The sequence below is a fragment of the Sinocyclocheilus anshuiensis genome, unplaced genomic scaffold (assembly GCF_001515605.1).
Source record: "Sinocyclocheilus anshuiensis isolate Anshui unplaced genomic scaffold, SAMN03320099.WGS_v1.1 scaffold1097, whole genome shotgun sequence".
In the NCBI taxonomy this organism is placed as follows: Eukaryota; Metazoa; Chordata; class Actinopteri; order Cypriniformes; family Cyprinidae; genus Sinocyclocheilus; species Sinocyclocheilus anshuiensis.
Genome location: NW_015555843.1, coordinates 179,294 through 199,379, shown reverse-complemented (window position 1 = coordinate 199,379; position 20,086 = coordinate 179,294). Strand labels below are relative to the sequence as shown.

The 20,086-nt window shown below is 37.7% G+C and overlaps 1 protein-coding gene across 1 annotated transcript in view; it reads left to right on the top strand.

Moving 5' to 3' along the window:
• LOC107675573 (transcription factor IIIB 90 kDa subunit-like) overlaps nucleotides 1-13,969 on the top strand; it is a 47,288-nt gene extending 33,319 nt beyond the window's left edge. The window contains exons 12-18 of the mRNA XM_016469982.1: nucleotides 2,942-3,003; nucleotides 3,279-3,360; nucleotides 3,466-3,521; nucleotides 3,610-3,872; nucleotides 10,036-10,087; nucleotides 11,919-12,078; nucleotides 13,295-13,969. Coding sequence (XP_016325468.1) covers nucleotides 2,942-3,003; nucleotides 3,279-3,360; nucleotides 3,466-3,521; nucleotides 3,610-3,872; nucleotides 10,036-10,087; nucleotides 11,919-12,078; nucleotides 13,295-13,332 — 713 coding nt within the window. The 3' untranslated portion in view covers nucleotides 13,333-13,969. The remainder of the gene's footprint in view (nucleotides 1-2,941; nucleotides 3,004-3,278; nucleotides 3,361-3,465; nucleotides 3,522-3,609; nucleotides 3,873-10,035; nucleotides 10,088-11,918; nucleotides 12,079-13,294) is intronic.
• Nucleotides 13,970-20,086: the final 6,117 nt, after the last annotated feature.

Here is a 20,086-nt window from a genome sequence, read left to right as displayed (position 1 = left end):
TTATTGCTTTGTTTTCTCATAATGAAATGCACTGTGAAGCACTGACAGTGATGTGATGTCATCCGACAGGGGCGCTGCTATCTGTGTGAAATATGACATAATAAAAGAGTGACTGACTGACAGACGTGTGGAGAGGAAAAAAACAAATGATTGTGGGAGGCCCGATCCATGAGATAGACAAGTTCACTGTTCCGTTAACATGCACTGACAGAAAAATCTGTGTGCGGACCCCCGTGAGGCTCTTTTGCTGTCTAGATTTAACACCTGTAGGGCATCCGAACGTGTGAGAATGGGAAATCTCATGAATAAAGTCTGTTCAAATCTTTTTCTCTCGTCTCCTTTCTGCTGTTACTTTTACATTTTCATGTTATTGTCTAACCCTCCCCCATTTTTGCTCTGTGTATATACAGTAGAGTGTGAAAAAAGCACTTGCACATATTTTCTCTTGACATTTTCTCTCTCTCGTTCTCTCTTTCCAGACTATGGGCGATATATAGACTGTTGTAGCAGGTGTGTGAGTGGGCGAGGGGTTTCCCTGGGGAAGTCACAGGGGTAAGAAGGGGTCAGTTTTTAATGGGCCTGTCTGCCCTCTTCACCTCCAGAAGAAACCCGCCCTACCTCTCTCTTTCCTTATCTCTGCATCTCCATTGTCCGTCTTTTTCTTTCCCTGGGCTTCAGTGCTTGTTCTTTTGACCTGCCAGTCAGTTTGAGTGACATTATCAGATGATTACGTTTGGTGAGCTTCTGCATGTGCTGAAGAGTGAGAATTGTCCAGGGAGAGAAAGAAAGAGGTGTCTGTCTGGTGATATCTGGAAATATCAGTACGTCCTTAGTCAGACACCGTGCTTGACGCTGAACAGGTGTTGGTGTCAGTGAAACCTCTGGAGATGAGGGGGGCCTTTGAACTCTTTCTGAACGCACGCGGAAACGCTAATGTCTAGGTGGACAACACCATTCAGAAATTTAGCCTCAGGACGGAGACGTTTTTAGATTGGAAGAACAGGGGAATAGATGAAGAGGGAGAATGATTAGTGTTAGATGGAGTCTGTCATTTGTTGTTTCTCTCTTCTGTAATTTTGTTGAACTTGGCTCCTTTTTTCTGCTTCTCAGGGTTTTTTTGCCTCTGATTTTCAGGTGAGGTTAAAGGGACAGTTCACTCAGAAATGAAAATTGTTATCGTTAACTCACCGTGTGACTTCAATTTCTTCTGTGCAACACAAAATTATAAATTTGGAAGATTATATTCATACCTTTTTATTTTTTTGCAGTGAACAGTTGCTGAAAAAAGCTTTAAAAACTTGATCATTTCACTCAGATATGTATTACAATAATTAAAAGACTATCACAATTTCTGTTTCATGCCTATTGAGATTCAGCATCATATTAGTATTATTATTATGCTACTTGAAGACTTGAAATATAGTGCGTGAGTTGTATAGACTACATTTATGGTGTTTTTGCATCCTTTTTGAATTCTTCAGTCCCCATTAATTGTAATTGCAAGCAAAAAAAAAAAAACCTTGCCCTTTAAGTGGCAGTACTCATTACCAATTTGATACTGAACAAAAAGTAAGACTACCAGTTTTTTCTACAGGTATATTTAACCGTATAAGGCCCCTAAGTGCTGTCTGACTGACATACAGCTGCTGTCGAACACTCATGCATATGCATATGTCTTCAGGTAGTGCGGCTGCGCATGTGAACGCTTTAAATGCTATTTTTAGTTAATGCCTTTCCTGGCAAGCTGCACACAGTTGGTTATGTCCCAAGTAAATGAAAACAGATGGTACAAAAACAACAACATTTGAACATGAACACAAAGTTAGGCCTAATGGGAAAGACAGACTGAACTGCTGGTTTTATTACAGTTTTGCTTCTCTTTATTCAGCTACTCTTTTCTTGAATCCAGCTGCACCTGGTAGTCTCTCTCTGGTGTGGTTTTATTTTGCCTGTTGTAACTAATCTCTGCTATTCACGTTCTCACCACATCACACACATGTGACTCATGGCACAGTGTGTTTTAATGTGCGGTATTGGAGGGACTCAGTGTGTGTGTGTGTTGGTTTAAATGTGTTTTGTCTCTGCGTGTTCAGATGTAATCAATGAGAGGAGGTCAGGTTTCTTGGCTCACGGGATCTACTGGCATTGAGCGCCCCCCGTTCAGAAGCAAGAAAAACAGAATTTCCCTCTCTTTCTGTGCTTTTCCCCCTCTAACCCCTTCCCCAATACAACACACACGAGAGAGAGCGAGAGAGGGATGCTCTATAAAGCTAACTTCTGAAGCGTTGCCAACAATCTCCAGGCAGAAAGAAAAGAGTAAAGTTGGGGGAAGGGAGGAACTGGACCTAGAAAAGAGGAAAAAGACGGAAGGCAGAGGGAGAATAATCCTGGAAGTTGCTACTGTAGAGCCACTGTTATAATGATCCCAGCAGCCCCAGTGGACTTTCCAGTAAGATTTGCTACAGGGCAGAAACCACAGAGAGACACACATGTATTTGAGTTTATTTTGCCATGTGATTTTACTGAAGGACATTTTATGTGAAGGTTTTAAGGTTAGACTGCAGTGGGATTTTCTGTATATATCCACTAACCTAATTGAACAACTAGCTCAGAGAAATGGTTTTTGAATGGCAGCATAAATATAAATGCTGAAGCTTTCATTACACATAATCAGCATGTGTTTCTCCTTAGGAAAGTGAAACTTTGAATACACTTTAATTATGTGGAGAAAACACAAGGCGAGACACTTTTTCTTTTGCCAAAGCAGTGAATGAGATTTTATGCTTTTTTATTTAGTGATTTTAAAAATAAATTATAATATGATCATATGATAATTAAACAGGGAAGTATCTGTGCACAAATTTATTCAGTCTTGTAATGTTCTTATATCTACAAATAAAATCTTAAATATTTAGGAACAGTGTTTGTTTTTCTCCATCAGATGTGGAGGCAGAAAACGGTGAGTTAGACCTGAGCGGTATCGACGAGGATGAGATCGATCGGGTGAGTTTTGACCTCATTATGGTAACGACATGATAATTTGCTTTGAAAGCAAATTGAGAGTTACATAAGCTCATGTTTGAAGTCTTGTCCATTGAGAGAATCAGCATCATTGTGGTTCTATAAAGTTGAAATCTGGGATGAGATTCATATCCAAAAATGAATAATGGGATTGCATTAGAATAGAGTGGAATGAGATATGTTGCAATTTACTCTCTTCAGCTTGTCCACCATGACGTGAGGGATTATATATTGTGTTTCTCTTTTTTTTCTCTTAGTATATCCTTAATGAGAAGGAAGTTAAGGTGAAGACTGAACTGTGGATGCTTCAAAATGCAGACTACCTCAAAGAACAGAAAGGTGGAAGAGATTGAAATGTCCCATTTCTTCATTTAACCCTCGACAGGTTCATTTAAATCAAGTTTGGAACACTTTTGTTAAAGCTAAGTGTTTTTTTTCCTTCAGAAAAGGAGGAAAGAATAGCAAAGGAAAAGGAGGAGGGTACATATAAAGAGCGGAAGGTAACAAGGCACTTCATAAATGCAGGTGCAGTTGTCAGAGTCACAAATGTGTACGTGTTTACTTTCTTATTTTTGTGTCATCTTAAAGCCTAAAAAGAAGGCACGGAGGCGTGAGCCCATCAATGCCAGCACTGCAGACGAAGCCATTGAAAAGATGTTGGAGCAGAAACGCATCTCCACTAAAATAAACTACGATGTTCTGAAAGACTTGAACAAATCCAGCCCAAAAAGTCCCACTCAACAGACTGAAGAAGCTTCCACCGGAGCCAAAAGAACCCCTGTGGCCCGCCAACGGAAACCCCAACTGACTTCACCCATGATTGGCAAAACTATCAGCAGCTTTGGCAAGAGGTATGGAACTGTATGAGAAAGGTTTCTTCTGTCTTGATTTATTTCTGTTTTTCTCTCACTCCCTGCTTTTTTGGATTTTTTTCCCCCCACACACCTTTAATTACACATTCTGTTCTAAAAAATCCTTTATACTACATAACTTGCCATCTGTCCTAGAAAAATCTCACCATCACAGTCTAACCCCACATCCTGTCCAAGAATGATGTGAAAAAATCTCTTCCATATAAAAGTTTTTTTATCCTAACCAGCCGCAACTGCAGTGAGTTACTAGACATTTTGTTGTTTGATTTGGTTTCTATTACTTTTTTGTGTCAACCCGGGTTGCCTCTCCCACAGAAAATCTTATTGGTCCAAAAACACACTCTGCATAGCTGTAAATTAAACATCAAATATCTTCTGATTGGCTGTGATAGTGTTGCATTACGTAACCTTATGAGACAGACAGATTACATAGTATGGGGAAATTTTGTGTTCACAAAAAGTGGTTTATTTTAATACAAAATAAAAAAACGTTGTGAATGTTTGTTCTCTCTTCTAGTAATTCTGTGTCTTAGAGTGTTGATGTGGACAGTCTAAAAACAGATCCACTCCTATTGATACGCCCTGATTTTTATTTGTTTGCCCACACCCATTTTTGGGCTCTTTCCTGTACCAACTCAGCTCTTTTTCTTCTCTATGCTAACTATAGACCTATGGATACACAATGGCAGGGTGCAAGACTGTAACTGTACTTATTCTATCTTTATATCTTTTCAAATGAAAACTATTTTTTGTTTTACCATTTTACAATGTTTAAACAAGGTGCATCTGCAATACAGAGTCTGTCTTCATTTCATAAATCATTGAAATAATAGTTTTGTTAAAGAAAGATTCAAGGTTTACTTCAGCTTAGCAACAGCAAGCAGTCTAATAAAATTAGCCTATTATGCTGTAATGCTTTCTGCTTTGACGTTTTCCATGCTGCGTTAGTCACACATGTCATTCAGATCACGTTTTTGTGGTTATACTGGTTATGGTCTTGTTGATGCTGGTTTCTGCTGCTAATATAGCATCTTACGAATAATATCATGGTATTACCATGGTTTTTGGTCCTCAAAAATATAATTTTGCTTATGAGATTTATAATGTGGCCCTCCGTTGAAGTACCTTGGAGTACCATGATAAAACTGTGGTGTATGAACAGTTGAATTATTCAGGACCACAGTGCATATCCAAGTACCATGGTATTATCATCTGATTCCACACTTCACAACACTTTCTGTAGCAGCACAGTCATGAAGATGTACTGAGTTCCTCATCAAAACTGTAAATTCCCATATGCGTGATGTTTTTTTGTTTTTTTTTATTAGATCTGTTTTCTTGGAAAAGCTAATTAGGATCTCACTCATGACCCTCAGATGGAAAATCCCTTGAGCTTTGTGGGTCGGGCTGCAAGTGTGAAAGGTTCTTATGTTTGTTTCTCTCTCTTTTTTTATGTCCTTTACCCTTTTGTGCCCTTGAGTACAGGGCAGGTCTCTTAAGAATAGCCCAATCTGGGCTAAATTAACCGTGGGTGTGTGTGAGAGAGAGAGAAAGTCCCATGCATATGGTCAGTCAGAATAACCCCGTTCTGCTCTATATTTGGTCTCTAAATGCTGGTATGGAACACATTAAAGGTTAGAGCACATATTTAAAGTGAGGCCCCACTGCGGCCCACTCCTTGGTACCCTCCTTTTTGGAAAATATGTGCGTGTTGTACTACTGTGTACTCATTTCCATTCATGCTATTAGTCTTTGGCTGAAGGCTCTTCTAGGTTGTCATTAGTCATGGATATATATTCTCTCTTTAAGGAGAGGCTCTTGGTGGCCCTGCACAGAAAATGTGCTCCACCTTCAGTTTGTCTCTGACACACCAAGGCCAATATCATGGAACAATGAGCACCTCTCTCTCTTTTTTTCTCTGTCTCTCTCTTTGAGTGGCCAGTTTTATCTGTGTGTAGTGTTTTCTTGTTGAATGAATTCTTGAAGTGAACAGGATAGATCTGTTGAATCATTCATTCTGAAAGTAGGTTTTATGTTTTTTTCTGAATGAAAGGTGAGCAAACGTCCTTTTAAAAGCCATTACACTGTTACCATGCCAAGCTCACTCTCTCTTTCCCAGTTTTTCTCTTTTTCTCACTCATAACAGCCTATAGTCTGTTTACTGAATTGAGTCTACCTGAACGAGAGTGTCTGTATTATTCAGTGACTTGTTTTACCCATCCTCTTTTACATTTTTTTTATTAATTCTTTTATAGACTCATTCTTCGGGTGGGCAATATAGCTAAAAAATAAAAGGCTAAACAAAAAATAAATTGAAAATAGTTTTTAGGTATTGAACAATATTTAACATATAAAAGATATATTGAATATTGTTTCGAAAAATTCTGAAAAAAATTACAAATTTAATATATAAAAGATATATTGAATGTTGTTATGAAAAACATCTGGAAATAATGTGTGTATATATTTAATCATTTTTTTAAATTTTATACAACAATGTATCAATACATAAATAGTATACAAATTTACATATGGATTTAAAAACATTTAATACATTTCAGAGGCTTTCATGAACATTTTTGACAAACTAATCATTAAACTAGAGTTCACTGAATTGGAAAGTTTTAATATTTACAGAACTATATTAAAGACACTATGATTAGTAAACATAATGGCCAAATAAGCATATTTTAATGTGATATTCACAATGTTGCTTATTGTATTGCCAACAAAGTCATTGAAAATATATTGCACAACCATAACTCAACTGTTTTTTTTTTTCAGGTTCTCTTAAGAGGTTCCCAGTCCTATTTCAGCTGAACCTGAATTTATCACAGAAACTCAAAATTAGTGCATATCAGTGTGTGTGTGTGTGCATGATGTTCTGCTGACAGTAAAGCCATTGTGTTCCATTCAGTCCACACTCTGTGACACACTGAGGTATTGTGTACTGTACTGTTATACACAAACACACACACATAGACATGCACTCTCCCTTTTCGGTCTCTCTTCTGTATTTTTACAGCATATTCCTGACATCTCGCAATTACCTGAACATCAACCCATCTGCTGGTCTGTTCGTCCCTCCGTGCTTCTGAACCTTAAATTGAATAAGTGTCTCACATTCTCTCACTCTGTCATCCAGCAATAGCCTGTATAATTACCCCCTGCTGTTTTAACCCTCTCTCCCTCGCACTCCTCCCACATTTTCTGGTCATTTTCTTGTCCTCTCAAATACCCACAGCTCAGCATTTATCCGGAACCATAGAGACTACAAAGAGTGCGAGTGTTTGTGTAAGACAGTGTTAATTTTTTGCTGAAATTAACAGGTTTTGAATAGAGTTTGCGGTAAGGCTTTGTAAGAACCTGAGATGGATTGCGCTTATTTCTGCAGTCCCCCGCTCCTTTGTTCTTTCAACACTTCCTCTGTATCCATACATGAGACCATCTCATGTTAGACATTCACACCTGGAGTGCCAGAAATCGCCATCTCACACCATCACACATCTGGTAATTAAACAGACTCCCCCTCTCGCTCTTTCAGACAGATGTTATAGACACTCTTCCCATTTTTTTCCTTTCTTTATCTTGCTTCTGTCTCACTTCCTCTGAGGATCTTTCTGCTGTCGGCTCGAAGTTTCTTACTTAATCAGCTTACTTGCAGAAAACCTGCATCTCTAGAGAGAGAGAGACGGAGAGGGAGAGGTAAGCTGTCTGCTGTCTGCAAGATCAAAGAAAGTTGGGTTTTTCTCAAGGCTGAATTGACCCAAAAATTAGAGGAAGTTTTCGTCATCCTTGAGGAAAAGAGAGACCCTTATCTTTGCCTGGAACCAAGGCATGCTTCTGAAATGAAGACACCTACTTCTTAGGCGGTGTTTGCTCATGCTTTCATGCACTCAGCGGAAATAGTGTCAGCCTGGTGTCATACACCTTCAGCTCAATAAAATAAATGGCCCTGTTGACATCAGCCATTTAGTCATACACTGAGGTCAGCGTGACGCAGAAGGTCAAAGTAAATGCTGAACGATTTATAATGTTCTGTGAGAAAGCAATGGAGTCATCACAACCACAAACCAAAGACTCTTGAATGAGGTCATGCGCACATCATTACTAATGGTGAGAGGAAAGAAATAGATATCAAATAGATATTTGATATTATTTCGTCTCATAGTATTTTAGTGATATTCTCAAAACTTTTTGATTTTGACAAAAGAAAATTGGAACTATTGAAGGAACACTGAATGTTTTGTTCAAACTAATTCCTAAAGTTGAGTATAATGCTGAAAAGCACCAAGGGTTAATTCAGATGAAAGAAAATCGAGTAGTGGATCACAATATGTCACAGTTTTGAATAACTGCCACAAAGAATTACAATATTATTGTATTGTGACCCAGATATCAATATACTGCATCAGCAGGTCCCTGATTCCCACCCCTAATCATTATTGTTGTGCTCTGTGTTTGAATAATTGACCCACTCAGTGGTGTGAACAGTTTATCAGCCCTTGACGCACATGTGAATCTGTGTGTGTGTGTAGACTGTTTCTCAGGAATAGAATGTTGTCGCTGTGTTTTGGCTCTGGCTGCTTGTTTTCATGCCAAGTACTGCACCGCTCCCCATCCCAGAATGCACTGTAGCATCAATAGGACACTCGTATGCTGGGTTGTGAAGGACTGTCAACCATGCATGCCTGTCTTACTGACTGAGAAGCTGAAGGAGTCTGTCTGTCAGTCTATCTATCGATCTATCGTTCTACCTATCATTCTATCCATCTTTTCATCCTACTTTCTATTGTTTCATCCTTTCATTGTATCCATCTTTTATCATTCTACCTTTTGTTATATCCATCCTTCTCATTCTATCCTATCATTTCATCCATCTTTTTAATTTATTTTTCTATTGTTCTATCGTTTTTCTATCATTGTCATCTTTCTACCCTTCTTTCTATTATTCTGCCCTTCTTTCTATCATTCTATCCTTCTTTCTTTCCTTATTCCTACTCTATCCATTTTTATCCTTTCTAACATTCTATCCATCTTTCTTTTCTTATTTCCTTCTTTCTGTCTTTTTCACTAAATCCTTTCTATTCTATCCATTTTTCTATCCTTCTCTTAGTCTTTCTATTCTTCTTTCTGTAGTTATATCCATCGTTCTATCCTTCTTTCTGTTCCATCTTTCTATTGTTGTTTCATTATATCCATCTATCTATCTATCTATCTATAGAGAGATGTTTGAGTTGAGTTTAATATGTGCGTTTGAGTAGATTCGGGACGGCTTGTGGTTATATAAAGAGAACTGCTCCCATGAGAGCTGAATCTCTTCTGCATATTCAGATGTATTATCAAGAGAATCATATGATTCTGATTAGCATTTATTTATGCTGCGGGTTTGGTGCATCATATCCATACCTCATTAACATATTTTACATTCGTTGGAATAATGAGTAAACTCATTATTTAAACTGTGCCACAGCATGTTGACTTGCAAATACTGAGATGTTAACTGTGTTTCTGGATTCTTCTGTGCTTGTCCTGCCCCCTCTTTCTCTGTCTGTCTCTCGATCTCCCCCTCCTGTTGTCACTCGAGCTGCCATGTTTATTCCACTGGGAATTTTACAGTGAGAGATTTGAAGTAGACTGTAATTCAAGACGGGACTTGTCCATGTCTACCACCACCTATGAAAATGTGCTAGATTCAAAAATGTTGTTGTTATTCATGCATTTTGGTTTTGAAAAATACAGTGAATACATTTTTACTAAATATACAGAGTGACATTTCATTGTGAAGCAGGGGGTGTTTAGAGTCTCTGTGGGTCCGTAAACTCATGCTTTTCTGGGTTGACAGAATTTAAATTACGTACATTTAGGGAATTAATTTAAATAATGTGTCAAGATTTGCATTATAATAAGTTAGTGATTTAAGCAGTGTAGTGAATTGAAAAGAACAGAGCTGAGGTATACTGAGTTTATAGGACCGGATAGTACGTAAGTTTTGACCTTGTGTTTCTGTCAAATTTTGATTAAGATTCAGATAAAAAAAAAAATCCCCGAGCAGCTTTTGAAAAATAAGCCATGTTCTCTTAATGATCTTGTCTATATGTCTTTTTCACTGTTTCTCTCTTTCTGTCTTGCTGTCTCCAAGGTTACAGCCCCTGGTGTGTGCGCAGCCCTCTAAGAAGCTGGCCCTCGATCAGGTGAGTGAATTTAAATCACCGTCCTTCCTACAAGCACATCCTTGGCAGGCCTCTGGATATATTAAACCACTTTTCCTTAACCCTCAAATGGCCCTCTGGCCCAGAGCTTCACTTAGTTTATCTCTGGTGCAGGAAAACTGCATTAAGTTGACCTAGAAACGGGTCTTTCCTTTTCATGTCTAAATTAAGAGAATTATTTTGATCCACCGAGCTGCTTCTAGATCAGCAGTCTAACTCAAAGGCACCAGTTTGAGTTAGCATATCGTAAGCTAATGTACCGCCTCGGACTTCAGCGGAAAGTGGGCCGCTGACACCTGGACTCTGAGGAGGCCTTGATGACACATGCTCTTTTCTCTCGAGTCCTACTGATCCCTGGCTGGTGTTCTGGCCCGTAGACCACTGGAGCTCTTCAGTGGCTCTGCCACTCCCTCCGGCTGTGTCTTCCATGATGCTTCATCTTTCTGTATGTCAGAGTCCTTGATCTTTTCTCCTCTGTCTTGTTTTTCTCTGTTATTAAGTCAATCTGTCTGTCTTATCTTGGTCTCTGGTCTTCCTTCTACTGCTTTTAAACTTCTGTGTGTGTGTGTGTGTGTGTGTGTGTGTGTGTGTGTGTGTGAATATATAATCAATGCTCTTTTGAACCCAGAGCAAAAATACTACCTCTAGGGGTCAATACTCGGGTAACTAGGCAACCTCTGGCCATCACTTGGCAATGGGAAATGAAGCTTTGCGATTGATGGTATTCCCTTTGTCCCTCAGGAAAATAAACAGTTCACTAACAAGCCTATCTGTTGCTAACTCTGAAGCTGACTTGTGATGATAAGTGTTATCCTCATTTGTAGCAGCATGATATTAGGAGCACACAGTCAGAGTTAGTAAAGGGTGTTTTCTGAGTTGAAGTCACCAAATCCAAATGGACTCTTGACTAGTAATACATGTCTTTTATCTTATTGTGAGCAATTAATTGATGCTTGTTTTCTAAAGAGGAAACATATTCGTAATTGTTTTAAAGGGGTGGTTGACTGCTTTTTTTCTTGGCTTGATTGTGTTTATGGGGTGCAGTGTAACATGTCTTCATGTTTCATTAAAAAAAACAAACAAAAAAAACACCTTATTTTTCATATCTTTTACCTTTATTGTAAGCCGCTGTCTCCATTGTCATTTGAACGGCCGGTTGACTTCCTGTTTCTATGATACCTCTCCCTCAGAAATACGCAATGGGCTCAGATTGGTTAGCTGGCCCAGTGTGTTGTGATTCGTTAACCGCTTACTGTACGTTGTCCGGAAACTTCACGCCCATTACTTATTACGGGCAATAGTTGCATGTGCTCCGGTGGAATGTAGGATTGTAATTGTCAGGAACAGAATTAAAAATAAATTTTAACCATTGTTCACGAAGTACAGCGTCCGTAGGAAGGCCGAACACAGAAGACCTGTTAGCGGGGTGAAAATAACAGTTTCGACGGCATGTCTACAACTCTTCCTCTTCTCTAAAGCCGCGCAACATGGCCCCGTCACCTTTGTTGCATGTTCCCGGGGGTGGGGTTTATGTAAATTTCTGGGTTTGTGACGTAACGAACCCGGGAAGTAGCTCGTTGTAGTCCCTACGAGCCATTTTTGTAGGCATTAAACTGCCAGAATTTTAAAAGACATATATATCTCCGTTTGCATTAACTTTCAGTGCCGTAACTTTGCAGATATTGTTTATGCTCAAACAGCAACATTACACACTAACTAACATTAAAAAAGTGGAAACGCTTTGGATGATGGACACAAAATGAGCTGGGAATGTCATTTCATGTTGACTTTCTTATTCCTTCTCTACCTTCAGAAAGGGTTTGGTGCCCCAGTGGCCACTCCTGCTGCTCCAACCCAGAATGCTGTTGTCATGGAGAGTGGACCTGTGGCGTACGAAGACCCTGTAAATGAAGAAGAGGAGGATGAGGAGGACGAACACTGTGTCAGTGCCATGCAGTTAATGGGCAGCACTGGTATGTGATAAAATAAAGACTGTCCTTCACCTTTGGATCAATTCTTAACTTTTCATAAAGACGTATTCCTTTTAGACCAGTGGTATTTCATTATTATTTATACACTAGTATAGTATTTTAATATTTTCAATTGGCAATTAAAATTTTTCAATTTTAATTATTTTTATAGTGTCAAGTTTTCATTTTAATTTTAATGTTAGTAATTTTATATGCTGTTGTCATTTTTGTTCATTTACTTAAAATGTTTCTGTTTAGCTTTATTCTAATTTCAATTTTAATAATTTTAGTATTTAAGCTTATTTTATATCAGTTCGTTGCCAACACAATATTTCTAATTTTCATTTAATTTCAAGGTTTTTTTTAGTTAAAAGTTATCTAATATTTATATTTGTGACCCTGGACCACAAAAGCAGTCTTAAGTCGTTGGGGTATATTTGTAGCAATAGCCAAAAATACATTGTATTGGTCAAAATTATAGATTTTTCTTTTATGCCAAAAATCATTAGTATATTAAGTAAAGATCATGTTCCATGAAGATATTTTGTAAATTTCCTACTGTAAATATATAAAAACATTTTTGATTAGTAATATGCATTGCTAAGAACTTAATTTGGACAATTTTAAAGGTGATTTTCTCAGTATTTTCTTTTTTTTTTGCACTCTCAGATTCCAGATTTTCATACATCAATGGAAAGCTTATTTATTCAGCTTTCAGATGATATATAAACCTCAATTTCAAAAAATTGACCCTTATGACTGGTTTTGTGGTCCAGGGTCACATTTTATTTCAGCTTTATTCTAATTAACAAAAATAGTTTTAGTTTTAATTAATGACAACAACATTGCTTTAGGGGCTTTCAACCTTTTCTGACCCAATATATATAGTCTCTCAGTATAAAATGTTTTTTTTTATTTTCTCCATTACACTTTGTATTAATGTTGTTTTTCATTAAGAACATTATCTTTACTATTTTATGTGCTTAACAGGTCATTAGCAAATGTTAATTCAAAAATGTTACATTATGAATATTTAAGAACCTATTTATATATAATTCTCACAGACTTCTGGTTGAAAACTTTGGCTCCTTTTGACAGAAACATCTTCATTTTATGCTCTTTGTGTTTACGTAGGTTGTGTTTTGAGTTTATGTAGTTTAGAACGGAGCATTAAGTTTTGTTCTAACCTTTCTGCATTCCTCTCCTTTCCTGTGTACAGATTACGGCTATGAAGTAGATGATGATGAAGGTTTCTGAATCCAGAGTGCCTGTGCACCAGTGGAGAGGACACACTAACACTTACCCTGCTGCTTATTCTGACCCCAAAACACACATGCAACCTCCATTTAGTCTAGTGTTCATGCTTATGTTTGCAAGATGAGACCAAATATAGTGAATTTTACACACTACAGAGGATGGAGAACAACAACTAAACACGAACAAAGATCCCATATTCTGGCTTTTCCATAGGTGCGTGATCTGAGCTCATATGCACTAAGTCACTTAAACACCATTTAAACTCACAGCACACAAACAGGAGTATGAGAGAATATGGATGTGTGTGCAGTGATTGAGAGTGATGATTCTCTCTCTGGAGTGTGTAAGCCTGCTAGCTAACTGCATTACTGTGTGTTTTAGGCTAATGATGACATATGATCTTGCACATCTAAAGCGATTAGCCCACACAAGGCTCAGGCCTCTGTGTGGACAAATGTGTGCATGTACACGTGCCTTTAAATATTGCAGTATACAGGCCAGGAATAGTATTATGATGATTTTCAGAGCCATAAGTGTTATTCTTTAAATCAGATGTAGCTTTGTGTTTAGTATTCAGTTAGTAACATCTGATTAGTAACAGTGTTAAATTTTGTTCCACTGCTTGGCTGGTTTTCTAGTGCCTTTTTTATTATTATTATTATTATTAAATTATCTAAGTTTTTTTTTTTTTTTCAGTATAATGTTTAATGGGTTGGTACCCTGATTAGAATATAATTATTTTTGATTTGATGGTGGCTGTTTGTCTGATTTATTATGGAGACTTGGAAGTCAATCCAAATGAGAATACTTGAAAAATGTAATTTATTCCAGATAAATGCTGTTAAAATGTAATTGGCGTGACCTTATTATCACTGTTAAATATTTTGAACATTTACAAAATGCAATATATATATATAATTTTTTTGTTTGTTTTTCAAAGAAAAATGTTTGCAGTGTTGGATTGTTTTGAAATGGACTGATGTCAGAGAAATAATAGATTGATAGTTTAGTATTGGTCTGTTAATGAGGAAGAAAACAGTGTTTTAATTGTATTACTTATATCTGAATTCTCAGTATGGTTAGTGCTCTTTGAGAACATTTTACTTTATTTATAGTTTGTTCTCTCCCAGACCAAAAGGTACGAGTACATTTTTTCCCCCTTCTGATAGAAAAGTATTTGAAGGGTTTCTTCTATCAATCATGCCACGATACACACAACAGACATTACTGATGCAAAACCAAACCATTCCCAATCTGATAAAGGTGCCAATCTTAATAATTAAAAGTACAGGTTACAGGGTAACCATCTTAAAATGTTAGAAAATATATATAAAAAATACTAACTTTATCTGGGATTATTTAGCTCAGGTTGGATGGCAACCTCGAGCCGTTCTGATTAAAATATTGACCAAACTTCTGTATTGGCATCAACAATTGATAAATACTTGTTGATGTCTTGGTGAATTATTGCATGTATAATAAAAATCTTTAGTATGCAATCATCAGGATTTAAAAAATGGACAGATTTACAGTTTTATCTTGGGTCTTAAAGTTTAATCAGATCTTGCTCTGTAGACCATTAGAGCCAGTGTCATTTGGAGTCAGTTGGTTTGGTCTTGAAACAGTAATAGCGACAATAAAACACTAATAAAACAGTATTTATGGGCAAAGAAATAAAGAGCAATCATTATGCATTACGCCTTCTGTCTTTATTTTTAAGTGTGATCACTGTATATTTGTATTCTTTTTGTCTGCTGGTTATAATCTTGAGTCCTTCGACACTATGATCTAAGACAGGCTATCTTCACTGCCAGTGGCTAAAGCTTTCTGGGAAATAAGGCAATGAAAAAGTTGAGCATCTGTTTTTAGGTTCATGTGCTCAAGGCTGTTATGTTTTGGTTGGCATAGAAACATGAGCAGTAGTAATTGTAAGATCCCACTGGATGAGACCCTGGAAGTGACCTCACTCTCATCTCTGCAGGGCAAAGGCTGCTGGGAGTTGAAGTTCTTAAGGTCATCTGTATTTACTGGATATGGGGGGGGGTATTTGCTAGCCTTCAAGGCTAGTAAATGCTCTGAGAGGAAGGGAACTCTGTAACAACAACAACAACTTTTTTTGTCACATAATTCTCTTTTGTTTTACATGTTGGATACAGAGACTACACAGTTTCTCTATATTTAAATATTTGGCCTCTGATCCTAATGGTATATTATGGTTCTGCCTTCAAGGCTAGTAAATGTATCAGTCTTTGCTTTCATCTTTCCCCAAATTGTAAGTCGCTTTGGATAAAAGCGTCTGCAAAATGACTAAATGTAAATGTAAATGTAAATGCTCTGAGAGGAAGGGAACTCTGTAACAACAACAAAACTTTTTTGTTACATATTCTCTTTCGTTTTACATGTTGGATACAGAGACTACACAGTTTCTCTATATTTAAATATTCGGCCTCTGATCCTAATGGTATATGATGGCTCTGCATCCTTTGGGAGGAAATCTGTCTGAAGCTTTGATAAATATCCACACAGACCCTGAGTGAAATGAACACGGTCAACTCACCTCTTCACACTTCTGTCTTTCTCATTAGCTCTTTTTCACTGCTCTGGAACCTATTACTCTGACCTTTCACTATCACACATGAGAAAGCAGCACTGATCAGAGATCAGGCCTGATGGGAGAGATTGTGGGTTAATCTGTTGAAGCATGTGGGAGAGATGCTGAGAGAGAGGGAATATTGATTGGTTTTGCTAATGAGAGGATTTTTGCCAGGCTGTTTAGGAATGTATCTAATAGTGCATATCCATGTTCTACACTACTACACACTCGAGTCAGATATGAGTTCCAACTGGAAAAGGTGGAAAGGGCAAACCAATCTGTAACTCACCTTTCCTCCCAAAACAGTAAATTGTAGAGCTCAATCTGAAAAGCATCAAAAGTGTGTTTTTATTTATTCCCCATTAGCAGTGTTGGGAGTAACGCGTTACAAATGTAATGCATTACAGTAACGGATTACTGTTCGCTGTAACGCAATAGTGTTAAGGTATTACTAATCAATTTTCAGTAATATTTTACTCGGTACATGTTCAAAAAAAAAACAGCAAGACTGCGAGACATTAACGAATCAAAAATGCCGCAAATAAGTTATATTTCCTGTTCGTGGTCAGTCAATAGCCGCGTGTGGTGTCCAAGTTTGTAAATAAAGACTAAACGACAGCTTCTGATATATGTGTTTAGCGATTTATTTCATTCATCTCCCTCTCGCTGGTGGAACTTTGTATTGTGTGACGTAGTCCAGTGAAGGCGTGTTTAGGGCGGGTTTTACAGGAGTGCTGCGAGGCTACTGGCCCGACAGTGGAAACGCGGCATGATTTCGGCCTCTGTGCTGCGGTCCGAGGCTATTAGCCCCGCCCGGCTCGCTGTAAGCCCCGGCTCGCACTGGCCAGTGGAAAAGCGGCTAATGGAAGATGGCAGAATACTGTACATTCGCCAGATGCATGTATGCGCATCTTGTCATGGCATTAGAGTTTACATATACTCCTGTTGTGTCTAATATGAATAGACTAAGCTATTCACAGATATTGCCAGATAATCACTTTACCTGTACCATACTTTTAACAGACTCGGATCGTTTGTGATTCTGGCTGTCATCCTTTCTTGCATTGTCTTGAGCCTTCTCTTTGCCAATTATAAGGTATATTGTTGTTAGTAGCCTGGATAGCCCACAGTCATTATGATACACCATATCGCCCTCTACTGGATGTAAAATGCTCTGCAGTACATTTTGTCATTTTAGAATGTTAAGTTCTACTTCTGTCGTTATTTTGGTGAAAGTAACTCAAAAGTAATACAGGAGTCATGTAACGCATTACAATTCTGAGACAGTCATTTTGTAAGTTAAGGAATTACTTTTAAATAACAGTAACAAGTAATCTATAATGTATTACTATTATTAATGGGTTTGGATCATCTCTTCTCAGTTGTTCTGGATCCAGACTGAAGCTTGTGTCAATCCCGTGGCAAAAACAGAGAAACAAATAGAGACATAATTACCGTAGCTCTGGCCATTCACCCATCAGATGAAACCACAAACAGTCATCACATACACCAGTTTGGAAAGAAGGTAACGTCTTGACAATGTCATTGGCCGACTACAGTCCATGATGTCACTACCAGTGTGACTGTAAGTATAAAAGGGCGCCTGTAGTACACGGCATCAACTTTGTCTGAAGGAAAAGTAAACAGGCAGGCCAAAGGCATGGCAACGAGACACAGTGTCTTGTTCCGCTTCACAGGGAACCAGGGCTACATTTGTAACTGAGGCATTCTCTTTGAATGGGAACTTGCACCAAGCTCATACTGGGGAGCAGAGGGGCCTACTTAAAGAGCCCAATAGTGGGATGGTAATATCTACACTCAACTCAGAGGATCTGCTATTCAAGGAGAGCCAACGAGAGCTAGCTACGCCACTTGGAAACTGCAGTCAAGTGCCAAAGTGTCAAGACTCCAGCACTCCCGAAGGTGCCCGACAACAAGAAGGGTCTGCAAACTGGGGCGAAATGCCACTTCTTGTCAGGTCCTCAGAAACCGACCTGAGCCCACAGGGGGCAGAGGACCCTTATAGAAAGATATACCAGTAGTAGGGAACTCCCTGTTTAACCCTGAAGTCCAGGAATCACACTGAGCTAACTTCAAGACCCCAAAGTGGGGGACGGTACTAATCTACACTAACCCCCCACTACAAATTATTTTCTTGCAGTGGCAGCTCTAGTTTTCAACAGTAAGAAATAGTGTATAAACAAAATGTTATTTATTTATTTTACATCTAAAATTATTCTAATAGCAGATCAGAATAACAAGTCACATAAACACACAATACATGATAAAAAATGTCCATATTATTATTTTTATTATTTGCTATAGTACAATGACACTGGCCTTTTTTTGTTCTTTTATAATGTCATGTGAGGGAGGTCACTCACAAGGGGATCATTACATTTGATTGATCACTGATTTGGATGAGTAAAGGATGTTGCATGCGGCAAAATGAAAGGAATACTAAAACTGTTTGTTTATGTACAGCTACACCTGCTGGTCAAATGGAGGAATAGATTCCCCCTCCCTCGGTCTCTCTCATCATTTCTACAGTACTATCAAATCGATCCTATATAAAACTCGTGTATATATAACTCGATAATATAACTCGTCTTTTGTGAGGTTCTCTTTTTGTCCCAAAAAAGCCTGGTTTAGAAATCTACATAAATTATAATCTTTTCATATTCAAATAAGGCCCAGTGGTCGTTAAACCCATGAGGGGTTAATGATGAGAGAAAGCTTAAGGCCAGTCCAATTAAACTGCACAAGAGTCCCTGCAGAAGAGCTCTGTGTAAAGGAGAGCAATTAAAGTCTAATTAGGAAGAATTTTCTTAATTAATTCCATAAGGGCACATGTGTGTGAGACCTCCCAAATGATGGTTACTGTTATAAAAACACAGACTATAGAAAACACACATAGGATCTTCATATCCCTCAGCCAGTTCTCAGAAAAGGGGTCACCATCAAAGAGAAACTGGAAAATAGACACATAATGAAATATTTCTGCTCAAAGATCATTAGAATTAACCACTTGTACTTTATAACAGCTGTACTGATATGCTGTGCAGACGGATATACTGTGTGCTAAATTTAGATTTTAATAAGATGATTGTAGGATGAGATATCGAGAGTAATATTATTTTTCAAAGTAGAGAACATCTCAAAGCTCCAGGTGTGATAAATTAATTTTAAAACAGATTCGTCTGACTGCAGAGGAACACTTCTTCATTACATGTGGCAGAAGAAAGTCCATAACTACTATTTTCCCTATTTGAAATTACGTATTTGAAATCAGTATTTTTCAAGCACAGCATGAAAATCTGTTCAAACTGTGTTCGAAGTTCGATTGTTTGAAGTATTTAAAAATCTGAAACGTGAAATGCTTCCACCTGTTTTTTTTTTGTTTTTTTTAATGATTCAAAAGCTAATTCTGTGCTCCCTCCAGTGGTTATGAAGGGTATGGGTCCGTGTACGTTTTGATCATTTCATCTTCTATTTGGAATGCAATAACGAGAAATGGAAAAACAGCTCGTTTATTAGTTTTTCCGTTTAGTTTAACAAACGGAAAATGAGATTTTGGCTCGATTTCTCATTTTTCGTTTGGGGTTTAAAAGAAACGAGCCGTTTTTCCATTTCTCGTTATTGCATTCCAAATAGGAGATGAAATGATCAAAACGTACACGGACCGTATAGCTATATGCTTCTGAGATAGTTTGTCAGCACATCAAAAACAAAACATTCAAACTAATGATAAAATAACAGCAAAAACATGGGTGTTGAGTACATGTGACCACCTTTCAGTGTAATTAATTTCCTTGTTACTTTCATAGAAAACAAAAGCTTTCAAGGTTATGTTTCTCTATAAAATAATGCTAAAATTGTGAAGGGGTGGATTTACATTTATTTATCATTATCTTTGTGGTAGATAAATAAAATATGGATATACCATTATATTTGTGTTTGACATATCTCATATGAAACAGTTTTGTTTTCTCAGTGAGCGTGCTATGTGACATATTTGTGCTGAAATCATGAAATTATTTATTGTAAAGATAGTGATTTACATCATAACACTGCATTATTATGTGGTCAGGTAATAATTGGCTTCTGCGTAAAAGACTGACCGTAATACTGCATTTTGAAGCCAGACAATTTAAAATCCTA